Source organism: Epinephelus moara, chromosome 8 (assembly GCF_006386435.1).
Source record: "Epinephelus moara isolate mb chromosome 8, YSFRI_EMoa_1.0, whole genome shotgun sequence".
Taxonomy (NCBI): domain Eukaryota; kingdom Metazoa; phylum Chordata; class Actinopteri; order Perciformes; family Serranidae; genus Epinephelus; species Epinephelus moara.
Genome location: NC_065513.1, coordinates 16,389,091 through 16,404,418, shown reverse-complemented (window position 1 = coordinate 16,404,418; position 15,328 = coordinate 16,389,091). Strand labels below are relative to the sequence as shown.

Sequence of the window (15,328 nt, the reverse complement as noted above, 5' to 3'; positions counted from 1 at the left end):
ACACACACATATATACATACATACACAAACACACACATATATACATACATACACAAACACACACAGGTATACATACATAAATTAACATACATACATATACAAACACACACATGTATATAAACATATACAAACACACACATATATACATACATAAACAAAAACACACACATATATATACATACATACACAAATGCACCCATATATACATACATATACACACACACACACACATATATACACATACATATACAAACACACACACATATATATACATACATATACAAACACACACATATATATACATACATGAACAAACACACACACACACATATATATAGATACATACACAAACGCACAAATACATACATACAAACGCACCCATATATACATAGATATACAAACACACACATATATACATACATACACAAATACACAAATACACACACACACACATATATATATATATATATATATATACCCACACATACACAAATACATACATACATACATATACATACATAGACAAACACACGTGTATATACACAAATGAATACATACATATATTAAGGTTGCAACGGTATTAGATCTTTACGGTATGATTAACATCTCAGAAAATATCGCACTTTCAGGGTATCACAGTATTACAGAATATATATTATTATCAGTCAGAATGACCCTTAAAGGAATGAAAATGGAAGGGTTATTTTTTTGCTTGAATAAACATTTTATTACTATAACTGACATTTGAAACAATTCTGTTAATGAAAGTATGTGTAAAAAGTCTCCCCTTTGAAAATAGCTCAAATCTCAGAAGAGATTCTCTGTCCAGTTGCTTTTTTTTTTTAATACTGTAGATAAGCAAATGTACATGGTATGATGACCATCAACTCTTATATCATATTTTGTATTGCTGCAACCCTAATATTTATACATAAATATACAAGCGGACACATATATGCGTACATACATACATGCATACACATACATATACAAACATATACACATACATACCTACATATGCAAACACATACATACATACATGCATTTATACATGTATTCTGTACACTGTCGTCTAAAGATATGCTTAGATTTGATATAGGAGGTTGGCAAGTCAATGACAAAGTTTACATTTTGTTCCAAACTACTTCTTTATATAATAAATCTCACTAACAGCGTTTTTGTGTTTTAATACATGCAGGTTTTCTCACCCAGGTTGAGGATGTGGACCATGGCCTCCAGTCCCAGTGTGTCATACAGAGGCACCACCGCCATGGAGTACGTGTAGCAGGCCAGCTCTGAGATTATCCACTGTCAACAGCAGAGGGAGACACAGCAGCACTGTTAGAATCATTCCTAGCCTTCATGCACGACTGAGTACTTGTTGAGTCAGATATCTAAACATTGGGGAGTTATGCATTATGATCTACATTACCATGCATTTCATATTTACAAAACAAACAAAACCACAGTCAGAATAAGAACCAGCAGTCAGTGTGGAGATACGTGTGATGAGAGGTTAGGGGCTCTGATGGAGCAGAAAATTATCTTTCACTTTTAGTCTACACAGGAGTGACAAAAATGGCCTTGCCTGACGAACATATTAAAAAATGATTTTGGGAGCAGACATGCTCCAATATTAGCTGCCCTAAAGACCCACATTCCCCACCAGCACTCTGCTCTCAATATGAATAAAGCCAAACACGCTTTGAGGACAGGCAGAAAACAAATCATATTTTAATTTTCAAAATTCATAGAAGAACTGTGACCCTGATGTGAGTTAAGGGTAGGAGCAAACCTCTGCAGAGATGTGTGTATGAAAATATATTAAGCTCTACCCAGGTGAAATACAAGTTTGAACTGCTGGGCTGTTTAGAGGTTCACGGATCAACAATCTTGATTAAAGGCAAGAAACATCCATGTCTTAAAAGTTTTCAAAGTAATTCTAAAACTCGCAGTCAACCAGTGAGGGGACAAACAATTACCACTCTACAAAACAGCGACGAGTCCATACCTCTGGTCTGTTTTGTGCAAATATCCCGACAAATTGTTGTGGATTGGGCTGGCAGCCTTTGGCCAACAGCCCAGAGCCCAGCACCTGTGCCCGCTCAGCCACCTGAAGGATTAGATATGCTCAGTCAACAAACAGCAAAAAGTAACGTGTAACATGGAGGTGCTGTGATAATGTGTCATACCTCAGTGTAGGGGATCCACTCATAGGGCTGCCCCGGCTTTCTGAAGCCAAGACACGCGCCGTTTCCTATGGAGACAGTTGTGTCACGTCAGTTCACACAAATTCAATATTTTTAGTGTGGTGTCTGTGATATGTTGTATTTTTGCTTGTACAGATTTAATGTTTCAAATATCAAAGATCTACAAATTACCCAAATGAAGTAAAAGTTATGGGAAATTTTTTTTTCAGTTCTCTGTAATCAGTCATGATTTAAAATGACTTGTGTGGACAATGTACCTGAGGTGTATCAAGATAATACAGTTTAGCAGGTATTTAGAAATCCTTTTTTTTCCCAGTGCCATCAAAAATACACATGCTCCCCTTTCTATAAACTGATACAGAGATGCTGTACTGAGGCCATGTAATACACAGCATGCGCCACCAGAGGTCAGTCTCTACCAGTGGAACTGGCAGCTGAGCTGCAAGTGGCGGGGATAACATTAACCCTGATTTATGGTCCTGCGCCGTACCTACAACGTACCTACGTCGTTGCTGTCACGCCGTCGTGAACCCTTCGAACTTCTCCGTCACTCCATTTCGTCACGGTGCAATTCACCGCCAGAGCAGTAGGAGGCTGCGTTCCTTTCCTGAATGGTTATCGTCGTCTCTAGTTGATTCTTTGTTTAGCTTCCGGCTTTTCCGGTCACAGAGAAATTAACGCGGAGCACGGACAGACAGCTCCATCCGTATCCGTATTGAACGTTGAGCATAAATGGGCCTTAATACTGCAACATCTCCATCGCAACAGAAGATGTTTAAAGATGGCGGGGATGGCGCAATCTGGAAATATGGAACCGGAAATGTGTTGCTACCAAGCAAACCAATCACAGCCCTCTCAGTCTGCGCTGGGTCTGCGTCGCCTCGACGTGTAGTTACATTTTTGGGGAGGTGCACGTCAGGCTACGCCGGGAGCTACGGTGAGCCTTCTGCGTAGCCACATACCCTACGACGTAGCGACATCGTTGATTTAACGCAGGACCATAAATCAGGCTTTACAGGACTAAAATAAAAAAAAGAAAATGCTACTGCTTGAGTAATGCCACATGTAACTTTATCTTGAGATTACTTTTTTCGTTTATCAGCCACATGATTTTATTCAACACATCATCTCTTTTTAGCCCACTGATGTTTTAGTATCCGCCGTGGCAACAAGTGTCATTGGGTTTCAGTATTCTATTGACCATAAGCATTTAAAGCCAGCAAGATTTGACTAAGAAGGCTATTTGCATGTTAAAAGCACAGAAATATAGGCTAGACACCAGTATCTATTTGGGTTGGGAATTACCAGAGAATCCGTGATACAATATTATCGCGATACTTAAAGCCCCAGTAGGCAACATTGTTTTGGTATAACTGAGTAAAAATGTTATAATATCCTCTAAGCATAATGAAAATCAAGTGGTCTGAGACAAACAATAGGTTTCTGCACCTCACCATGGCTCTGTGTTCAGCCTCTAAAGAATCAGTATTGTGCCGATGTGCATCAACCTATCAAAGGTCAGCTCAGACCACTGCGTTCCTATTGGCTGTTCTACTGCATATGCACGTTCCCGTGTGCGTTCCTATTGGCTGTTCTACTGCATATGCACGTTCCCGTGCCGCTGGCAGAAGGGGAGAGCAAGGGGCAATGGCGAACAGTGCACCAGGTAAAATAGCTATTCCAGCATTGGCTACAATTGCCTACACGGCTAAACAACCCAAAAAAAGCCCCGGAGGGAGGGGAAGGGTGAGGTGGGGCCGGGCCCAGCCGGCGGGCACGAGGGTCAGCCGTGGGAGCGGAGCCGAGGGCTCTCCGCGGAGAGGGAGAGCCGAGCCTCGGGGGTATGCGCGGGGCGGGCTGCTGCGCGGCGAGGGAGAGCCAAGGCTCGGGAGTATGTGCGGGTCCGCGAGGGAGGGATGGGGAGGGCTGCTGCACAGTGGAGAGAGCCGAGGCTCCCAGAGAGGGAGAAATAGAACAGGAGGATAGGAAGGATAAAATACTCGCATGCTCGTCTGGTAGGAGGGACTCAGGGCGGAGACAAACGAAACCTAACTCAGATGAGACTCAAAAATCAACAATTTTCAGGCTTTCTACCTACTGCAGCTTTAAGTCACGATACAATATTACTGCCATTTTAAATATGTTGGGATATGCTGAGTATTTTGATAAAATATACTGCAATATATTGCCATTATCACCTTTTTTTAAAAATTGTTAATTATGTCCCCAGAGGAAAACTTTGTCAACGTCTGCTTGATCTAATAAGATAAAGATTTCAGTCTGTGCATCTCACTTCAGCCATTTTTTGCAGCAGCAAAATGTATTTAGTGGACTGAAAAAGCAATCGATCATATTATTCTAGTAGGCTACATAAAGTTTAATTTGTATTTGTCATATTAATAATTTATGATAAAAAAATCAATACTTGGCACTGTGTGACGATACGATATTGCCACACAAAAATATTGCGATACTATTCTGTTTTGATTTGTCCCGCACCCCAAGTATCTATCACCAGCAGCTCTTTTTCCCCCACAAATATAGTCATATACTCTATACCCCGCCGAAATATCAGGAAGGTCTGAAGGAATGAAAAAAGAGATGCCTTCTATGTTTGGTGGAAAACACCTAAATACAACAATTTAACATATTCATGCGGAATTATACATTAATAAATTACTTTTGGTTGCCAAGATTCATGTCCATTTCATAACAGTAAAGAGCACCTGTCTCTGTTGACAGAAAACACTGTAATCCTTAAACTGAAGTTCAAGCACGACAGCCACAGTGTGAATTTAAGAGGATTTCAAAGAACAGCAGCAAATTGATTTTTTCAAAGTTAGTTGTCTTCTTCCTTGATATAATTACACAATAAAATGTGGGATAAATTAAATGAGTTGTGAATGTGTCCCTTGTCACCACCTGCGATCCTCAGGCCTCTCTGGAACATGTCATAGGCCGTCCTGGTGTCGTCGTAGTAAAACTCCAGCAGTGAGTCATCTTTAAGGAGAGCCGATCGCCTGCAGCTGGGATCTCCCTACAACACACACTCCTGTCAAACACCTTAACACACCTTAACACCATGACAAATTGTGCCATTTATACAAATCACTCACATTCACAGCTACAGACTGGGCCTGCAGATCACAGGGAGGACGCATGGGTCGAGGACGGGTCACCAGCCAGTAGGCGGTAAGAGAGGCGAGGGCTCCTAAACCCAGCAGAGAGGAGGGTGACAGAGACAGGGAGGACAGGGAGAAGGAGGACAGGGGCAGAGACGGGAGAAGACTCCAGAAGTCCTCTGATTCAGAACTTTTGAGTCCAGCGCTGGAGCGAAGTGACCGTAACCAGTCCTGGAAATGCATAGCTGGGAGAAGAAAAACAAAGACATACAACAAACTCAACGACACAGGCGAAAATTATATGTTGTGTTTACATCACAAACATTGTGCTGGAATTTTAAAAATGCAGCATCTCTCGGAGAAGGCGCCACAGTAAACACGCAGCAGGTTGAATCAGGCTGATATTTCCTTTCAAGTCACTTCAAACATGGAATTTTGTTTTGTTTTGTTTTTACTTATGTCTTGACATTTTATTTTATCTGCTAGATTTGCTGCATTCCTTTGTTGTCTTTGTTTTGCTTTTATCATATTTTTTCTTTTATCTCTTTTGCAGTACTTTGGAACTTGTGAACAGTAAAGACAGTACTGGTAGTGGCAGAAACACAAGAACAAATCTATGGATTAGAGCGAGACAAATAAACCAGATAGGCTGAGATCACAGCTGTTATTAGGTTACTGCAGTTATATAGACATTGTCGAGCATTAAGTAACATAAAAACTAAGTTTGGTCTGTATCTGCGCCACAATTTAGAAAAATGCAAAAATGTACAAGTGCAACAAACTTGATTGTTTATGCCTTATGTTAAGTGCAGTATGGGTAAAAATGTTTTAACTGATTCATTGTTAGTCTGTAAAATGTCCAAAAACAGTGTGAAGAATGCCCATTACAACACAGCCCAAGATGACAGATTGCTTCTTTTCTCCACACAACAGTCCAAATTACAAACACTTTCAATTTTCACAGTTTTAAAGATAAAATCAGAGAAAAGGAGCAAATCCAAACATTGAGAAGCTGGAAACAGTTAATGTTTCACATTTTTTGCTCGATAAATGACTTCCAGCACTACTTTAGGGAGTAAAAAAATATATTTACCAGTAGATTTCTCTAATACCAAGAAGGAGCAGTTCAATGCAGTTTAAATACAACACTGATTCAAAATAAGTTGGGACGCTGTGTAAAACTTAGATAAAAACAGAATGCAGTGACTTGCAAATCCAACCTAAACTTAATTGAATAGAGTACAAAGACAAGATATTTTATGTTAAAGTTGGGACAGGGGCATGTTTGCCACTGTGTTACATCACCTTTTCTTTTAGCCACACTCAGTAAGTGTTTGGGAATTGAGGACATTAATTGTTGAAGTTTTGAAAGTGAAAGTCTTTCCCATTCTTGCTTGATATATGACTTAAAGTGTTAAGCAGTACAGGATGCACCACACATTTTCAATAGGAGACAGGTCTGGACTGAAGGCAGGTCTAGTATCTGCACTCTTTTACTGCAAAGCCACGATGTTGTGACACATGCAGAATGTGGTTCTTACTAGAATAAGCAGAGATGTCCCTGAAAAAGACATCATCTGGATGGCAGCATATGTTGCTCCAAAACCTGGATGTACCTCTCAGCATTCATGGCGCCTTCACAGATGTGCAAATTACCCATGATGCCATGGGCACTAACACACCTCCACACTATCACAGATGCTGGCTTTAGAACTCTGCACTGGTAACAATCTAGATGGTCCTTTTCCTCTTTATCCTGGAGGACACGACATCCAGGATTTCCACAAACAATTTGAAATGTGGACTCGTCAGACCACAGCACACATTTCCACTTTGTGTCAGTCCATCTCAGATGAGCTCGGGCCCAGAGGAGTCAGCGTCTTTTCTGGATGTTGTTGATAAATGGTTTCACTTTGCATGGTAGAGTCTAAACTTGCATTTGTAAATGCAGCAACAAACTGTGTTTACTGACAGTGGTTTTCCAAAGTGTTCCTGAGCCCAGGTAGTAATATCCTTTATACAGTCATGTTGGTTTTTAATGCAGTGCCAGCTGACAGGTCAAAGGTCACGGCCTTTGGATATTAGTTTTCAGCCTTGACCATGAATGACAGGGATTTCTCTGGATTCTCTGAATCTCTTGATGATATTTGTAGATGGTGACATATCTAAATTCTTTGGAGGTGTGCACTGGGAAATGTTGTTCTTAACATGTTGGACTATTTGCCCACACAGTTTTTCAAAGTGACAATCCTTGCTAGTGAACAATTAAACCTTTGGAGAATGCCCCCTTGATACCGAAACATGATTCTATCATGTGTTACCAATTAATCTGTTTATCCGTGGAATGTTCCACAGACATTTTGTTAAGCATTTCACAACTTTCCCGGTGTTTTGTCGCCCCTGTCCAAACTTTTTTTGGAACACGTTGCATGCATCAAATTCAGAATGAGTGTACATTTACAAAAAAAACAACATTGTTGATCTGTTTGAACATTAAATGGCTTGTCTTTGCACCGTGTGTGTCAAAAAAGATTTGGAAACACAGTGTCTCAACATATTTGGATTTGGGGTTGCAGGAGGAATGAAATGAATGAATCAATGAATGAGAGATGTCATTTTACTATTAATAACTGTAAATGCATCATTTCAGATTTTTCATAATTTTCCAGACCATGAAATAAACTTGCTACAACTGTGTTAAAATACAATCATATTCCCACTGGAGCAGTCCTGGAAAATAAACAAGACAATTTTGCATTGCACTCCAGCGGCTGCGGCTCAGAAGTAGAGCGGGTCGTCCACTTATCAGAAGATCAGTTGTTCGATCCCCGGCTCCTCCAGTCTGCATATGCTTGAGCAAGATACTGAACCTCAAATTGCTCCCAATGGCTGTTCCATCGATGTGTGAGTGTTTAAAACGGAGTAGCAAGTGGCACTTTGTATGGTAGCCTTGGCCACCAGTGTGTGAATGTGTGTGTGAATGGGTAAATGTGACTCATAGTGTAAAGAGCGCTTTGAGTGGTTGGATGACTTGTCAGACTAATGATGGGCAGAACCAGACTTGTTGTTTTTATTCGATGCATTCTTATTCCTTGTCAAAACCTGGTGACCTCATCACCCACAATGCAACTCAACCACCAACAGTTGGGTTGGTTCTGATGTGTTGTGCTATGAGCCGCTAATGTAGCTTCAAGCTGCTAGCCTCAAGCAGAGATGAAAAGCTACAGGTCTGATACTGCTCAGGTCTTCCTAACTCCACCCTTACATTTTTTCATTTGCAAATTTGTGGTCTTCAGTCCCAACTGACGCTGACTCAAATGACATCACTTGAGGCAGTTTCTCAGACTTTGAGTAGTTCCCTCAGGAGCCACAAAAGCTTTTATACAACTTTTTTCACATGCAGCAATGCTTCCTAAGACCTGTAACACACTTTGACGTGTAAAATAAGTGTTAACTTTAAACATCACCCGTACTATCCACCACACAAACTCTGTTCATATATTAAAATCAAGTTTAAACAAAGAATGCAACAAAACCTAGAGGAAAATGTAATTAAAAACATCATTCCACTTCTAAAACTTGAAACCGAAATACCAAGAGTGTGGTTAAAAGGCTGAACCACGCTGGGCCACAGGCTTGGCACCGCTCAGTGAAGAGAAGAAAAGGCTGAGCTGTATACAAGGGGGTGGGGGTGGGGGGGAGTGGAGAGACACCAGGAAGTAATAACGATTGGCTTCACAGAAACAGGCGCCGAGGTTACTCTCAGTCATGTTGTGCCACTCTTTCATTCACCGGGGAGGAGAGAAAGACTCGGGGTGCGTACAGTAGCGAGGGGCTGGTGGTGGTGAGATAGGGTGAGGGGGAGGCCCGCCTTAATCCACCCCCTTGATCCCCTGCCAGAGACGTTATTGTTCATATCAAAACTGAATGAAAGAAGGGAAAGGCTTCTTGAGAATAATCCATAGCCTCTAAACAAACACCGACAGCGTTCCCCTAACACAAACTGAAAACCTGCACTAAAACTGCTCGTTTCACCCCCACTAACAAACCACTTCATCTTCCACCTCCCTGAATAAGTCTCTGCTTGCCCACATCTCCACTCCCCTCCCCAAACACCCCTCAACCTCTCACCCACTTTCTCCCCCAGTGCCCAATAGGAGAGGGGATAAACAGTGATATCATACCCCTCCCTCCTCTCCAACCAGGCCGCTCCTGTGCTGTTTCCCTTCTCCTGCATGGTGCAAAGTGATGCTACTCTTGTCCTGAGAGGATTCATAATCTACTTTAAGCATCAATTTATCTGAATTAAAACTCAGGTGCCACTTTACACCTGCTGGAGCGACAAAGCAGCTGGTGATCCCCTTGAGTTCTTTCACTGGGTAAATAAATGAGAAACAAAAAGGGCTCTATGAAACGTGACACATCAAAAAAAAATGACAGTCCGCTGTGAAGAGAGCTTCCTGTAGCCTCTTTCTGTCCCTCTCCATTGCTCCCTCCTCTCTCACCCTCCCATTCATAAGCGCTATTGTCAAGCCCCAGACAGGGACCATTGTGCTCCCAGCTTTTACTCCCTGGAAGACATGAGACAAAAGAAACGGCACACACATGTGAAAACATACTGAAGGAATACAAATGCACCTTCCCAGTCCCTACCAGGGGAGAAAAACCTGAATGTTTTGGCGGGTTCACACCTGAATTTACACTCAGAGGGCTGATTGCATAGCAGGGCATACATAATGGCATCATGCAGGCTGGCATCTAAAACAATAGCAGTGGATTAAAAGTGTGTTTGGGATAAACGATGCTTGATCCAACAAACAAAATGAGTTAAAAATATGGAAGTAAATTCCTGCTGTGGAGTGCATACAAAATGTGGGTTAAGAGGGACGACAGGCATGTAACAGATAGCCTGAGGCACTCCTCATGTCTGTGCGCTTTTACTCCAGCTGACAAGTAGGGACACAGCTCAGAGTTACTCAGAGCTCCAGTACTGTACTGCATGGCAGAGTAGGGAACATACAAAAACAGAAACCAAAAACTGGTTTCGAGAGGAATCTGGCATGAACTCAATGTAACTTTATTGACTCAAACTGTCAAACATTTTTTGTACGCCCCATTTTGGCGCAATGAGCCTAACATAAAGTTAACTTTATGAGGGTCATTGCAAAGGTGAAAAAACTAGTGACATTAAAAATGGGAGATTAAAAAATGTATTGAAGCGTTTAAATTTTAATCTTAAAAGGACGAATAGTAAAATAACTACTTTGTCTCGGGTCAAATCAGGGCTTAAAAGTGGAATTGAAGAACTGATGTACAGTCGCTGCAGGGAGACATTTCTCCAGGGTTTAGGTAATAAATGGAAAGGCAGCCTCATTATAACGTTTTGGAACATTAAAGGGACAGTTCCCAAAAATCAAAATCAAAAACTCATAATTGTCCTCTCTTACCTGTAGTGCTATTTATCAATCTGCACTGTTTTGGTGCTGAGTGTTGGAGATATCGGCCGTAGAGATGTCTGCCTTCTCTCTAATATAACAAAACTAGATGGCACTTGGCTTGTGGTGCTCAAAGTGCCAAAAAAATGCATTTGGTCCACAAACCTTGTTGTGAGCAGTTTCATGTCGGAACTACTTTCTGTCTAACCAACTACACCCACCAACTGTATCAATGCGCAGAAGGAAGCGTGCATCTACTCATGGATGAGAGGCTTGTGCTCTGACAGTGGGAGATGAAAACATTGAAGGCTTCCTCTTCGGCAGAGCTGTGACGTTAGCTAGCTCTGTGAAGTCTGCGCAGTGATACAGTTGGCAGGTGTAGTTCAGTAGAAAGAAAATAGTTCCTGCATGAAACTGCTCACAACAAGGTCTGTGGATTATCTTGAGTAACCAGGTCATGATTTCTGCAAAGAGACATTGCTGTTGAGTTTTTGAAATGAATTTTTTGGCACTTTGAGCACCACAAGCAGAGTGCCATCTAGTTCTGTTTTATTCAAGAGATAGCAGACATCTCTACGGCCAATATCTCCAACACTCAGCAACTCACATCAAAAAGATCTAGACTGATAAATAGCACTACACGCAAGAGGGAAAATACATTTTGGAGTGAACTGTCCCTTTAAAGAGTAGAATGACAGTTGTATTTTGGCAACATCAGCATCAGGTTGCAGCCTACTTGTATTAAAAAGGAGCCAGTGCGAAAACTTAAAAAGAAGAGAGGTGTTAACTGTTGCTTCATTTAAAACTCTGGCACAAAAAACTCTGTTCGAGTTTTAAATTATTTTATAGAATTTTTGTTGGAGCCTGAGGGCATGGAAAAGCAGTTAAAGCTTCTTTAAAGGAAATGTATGAATGCATTTTTATTACAAGCAGACAGAAACGGGCTGACCTTAATGATGTTCTTTCAGTACTAAAATGTCTTTTGCCATTAAACCAAAGTGAAAATATGGATTTGGATATCTAGTAGAGACAGAATTAAGTCCCCTCAAAAGCAAATTCCTGAATAGAATATGTCCCTGAAATACATGAATAGTGACAAGAGAATCTGGACAGTGGTCGACAAAGCTTCTGTGGTTATGGGAGCAATGCTGGGGAATGCTTCGCCCTGACCCAGAAAACTACAGGAGGTGACATGAGGAGGGGGGAGGTTTTTATGGGAGAGAGAGAGAGAGAGGCGACAGTACTTTGTAACCACACCAGCAGCAGTGGCAATGAACTCTGCACACTTTCCATGTGCCACGAGAAGTGAATGGTCCCATCGAGGGGAGATGAGGAGAGAGGGGGGACACGTGAGGATGGCCGGGTGGCTGGGTGGCTGGGTGGCGGGGGGAAACCAGCAAAAGAGAAAAAAACAATTGCACTGGTGTTTTCCGGCTGTGATTCCCAAATGAAGCGTGAACAACACAGACACACACTTGGTCACAATGAAGTTTTTCTTGTCGAAGGGGAAGGAGGTGAAGAATGAATGAGTAACACCAACACGCATCCTGCACGTGGGAAACACCTTCACTTCTCACAAGATGCTCAGGAATCTCCCATGGTCTCAGATTCACTTGAAACCAACCAGGATCCTCACAGACAATGCAACATTTGTGCTTTCTTTTCCCTGCAGACTGAGGTTTCATGTAACCAAGCAGCACCAGGTTCAAACATCACTACGCAGGGGTAATCTTCCACTTTCAGTTTCCCTGGCACCTCACCTCACAGTTCACTTTTGAATCAGTGAGTGTTTTTGTGCATCGGGGCAGATCATCCAGCCCTGCACAACTCAGGCACACAAACCTCAGCTGCCATGCAACTGCATACACACTGTAACTGTCACACGCTCAGGAGAGGATGCCAAGGGGCTGGCTACTGGCCATGGGGACAACTCCAAACATGTTGCATGCTCCAGAATATGTAGTCGGGCAGGTGAAGAAAGAATACTCAATGTCAAACATGAACTTTTCCTTACACTTCTTTCCTTATCTGAATCAAGGGCCTAAGGATAGTGTAGAGGGCGTAGGATGCTATATTATATAGATAAAGCACTGAGTCGAATTTTTGATCTTAACTTTGCCTTTGAAAACAAAACAATGTCTGAAAACCTACAGTGCAGGGCTGAAAGCCTCCACAACCCCACTAAGGATGAGACAAAACACCACAGGAATGTGGTGCATGTGTGACAGTTACTAAGTGCATCTCAGGTCTTTAAAAAAATTTGGAGGCACACTGCAAAGGAAAATATCCAGAAAACTGCAGAAAGGCCTTTGTAACATGGAGTAATCCCACAAATATTGCAGTAGGATGAAAACACCATGAGGCCAATTTAACTTAAAGCTTCAGTTGAGCAAAGCAAATCTCACAGAGGAGGCATCACTATCAAGAATCGCCTCATCAAATGTGTTTTGAACGGAGCATCACTGATCACCAGGCCATTATGAAGCCTGTATCTCACCCATTTAAAGGCAAAACTCTGTAAGACCTTATGCAACAGTTTGTCAACAGGTTGATTCTTATTCACAGGATAACAGACTCTGAACTCGGTAGCCTGGACACTCAGCGGGATGCAGACAAACTTTTCTTACTTGTAGATCACAATCTGGGCATTCACGGATTGGGGTTGTTTATTTATCGAGCTCAAACAAACAAACAAACAATGAAAGGCCAAATGAAACTCACCTCGGTAAACCACACAGGCTTCCAATTGTTCCTCAGATTGTGCTCCAAAGTTACTTCAGCTGCAGATCCATCGAAATCCGTCCACACGTAAAGCTCTGAACAATATTATCTTATTTCCGGTTGAAACCTTCAAAATAAAATGTCGTCTGATGGAGGCATGGTGAGCGTCCTCATTAAAGGGGAACTGCAGCCATTTTCGAAATTCATACATGTTACTCTTATGGTCTAAAACAGTCCAAAAGTATCAGTAGGCTACACATGAACAACTCTCTCTCATGTCCAAAAACTATAGTTGCAAAACTCAAATCTGTGATGTCACAGGTTGTGAAATCTGGAGCTGCTCCGTAGACAGTGACCTGGGAAAGATGTTATAGATGACACTGAAAGCAGCCAGAGGGTGTTCTGAGTATATAGGTACATTTTCTGTGTCAGAACTGATGACACTACCATGTTATAATAACAATAATACATTGGATTTATATAGCGCTTTTCAGGATACCCAAAGATGCTTTACAAGAGTAACAACAGCAATCAAGAAAAAAAAATCCATAAGGAGGTAGGGAGGGAAATAGTCCAGAAAGTGCGAAGTACACTGAATTTAGGGGTTATAGACAGTTTTGAAAATGTGTGTTTTGAGGGTTATCTTGAAAGTGTTAAAGCTCATTTGGGTACAAAAAAAGAAAACATTCTGTGGGTCCACAAAATCAGCCTCCCATTTATTGTCTGTGGAGCAGCTCCTGACTTTATACCCTATGACGTCACAGGTTGAGATTTACTTCTCTGGATTCTGGCTTTGAGAGAGAGCAATTCAAGTTCTCAAATACTGATTTAATGTCCTAGGTCATGGAAATAACATATTGGAATTGGGCGGCAGTAGCTCAGTCCATAGGGACTTGGGTTGGGAACCAGAGGGTCGCCTGCCCAAGTCCCCGTCCGGACCAAAATATGGAGTGTGGACTGGTAGCTGGAGAGGTGCCAGTTCCCCTCTGGGCACTGCCAAGGTGCCCCTGAGCAAGGCACCGAACCCCCCAACCTCTCAGAGTGCCTGTCATGGACAGCCCCGCTCTGACATCTCTCCACTTAGTGCATGCATAGGTCCTGTTTGTGCATGTGTGTGTTTTCGCACCTTTGTGTAATTGACAACAGAGTCTAAATTGAATTTCCCATCGGGGATTAATAACGTATATAAAATTGAAAATTAAATTAAATTAAAAATTCTTAATTTGGGTGGTGGTCCCCTTAAAGTGTTATACAGGCTATGCTTAAGTGGAAAAAAAAATCAGGACAGAAAATTTAAAAATAGACCGATTTCGTTATTTTTTATTCCAGTACAACTTGAGATGTCAAATGTAAAGTTTTAGCACTGCTAACGAAATTTAGTTGCTGGTATCTAATTCTAGGATGGTCAATGGCTGTCCACTGCCCCTGTTAAATAAATAAATAAATGAAAATATGAGAGCGTTTTGAATGAGAATTACATGGAATAAAGCACGACGCAAAAAAATGAAGTCAAAATTGCAAAATATGTCTTTTCTCTCTCTCTTTTTTTCTCTTTCTCTGTATTTAATTTTTTGATATGTTATTGACTATTAGGGCAGATATTTTAGGTCAAACCTGTCAATGAAGCATCCTCTAATCAAACTACACCATGCATCAAATTGCAGATTGTCACCCTCTTTATTACAACACCAGTTTTACTCCATATATCTGCCTAATTTAATTATCTCAATATATCACTGTGGTCATATCTACTCTGACCTCCTCTACAGGCTTCACATTTTATTATTTAACCATTTTTAAGTTACAATTTAATTCAGTTACTTTATTTTGAAGTTAAAAT

The 15,328-nt window shown here is 41.4% G+C and overlaps 1 protein-coding gene across 1 annotated transcript in view; it reads right to left on the bottom strand.

Moving 5' to 3' along the window:
• The window catches only part of acsl2 (acyl-CoA synthetase long chain family member 2), a 22,583-nt gene extending 8,983 nt beyond the window's left edge, over positions 1-13,600 (bottom strand). The window contains exons 1-6 of the mRNA XM_050049974.1: positions 13,489-13,600; positions 5,327-5,577; positions 5,133-5,247; positions 2,193-2,257; positions 2,012-2,113; positions 1,209-1,308 (exon numbers count right to left, since the gene is read on the bottom strand). Of these exons, the coding sequence (XP_049905931.1) occupies positions 1,209-1,308; positions 2,012-2,113; positions 2,193-2,257; positions 5,133-5,247; positions 5,327-5,575 (631 nt within the window). The 5' untranslated portion in view covers positions 5,576-5,577; positions 13,489-13,600. The remainder of the gene's footprint in view (positions 1-1,208; positions 1,309-2,011; positions 2,114-2,192; positions 2,258-5,132; positions 5,248-5,326; positions 5,578-13,488) is intronic.
• Positions 13,601-15,328: the final 1,728 nt, after the last annotated feature.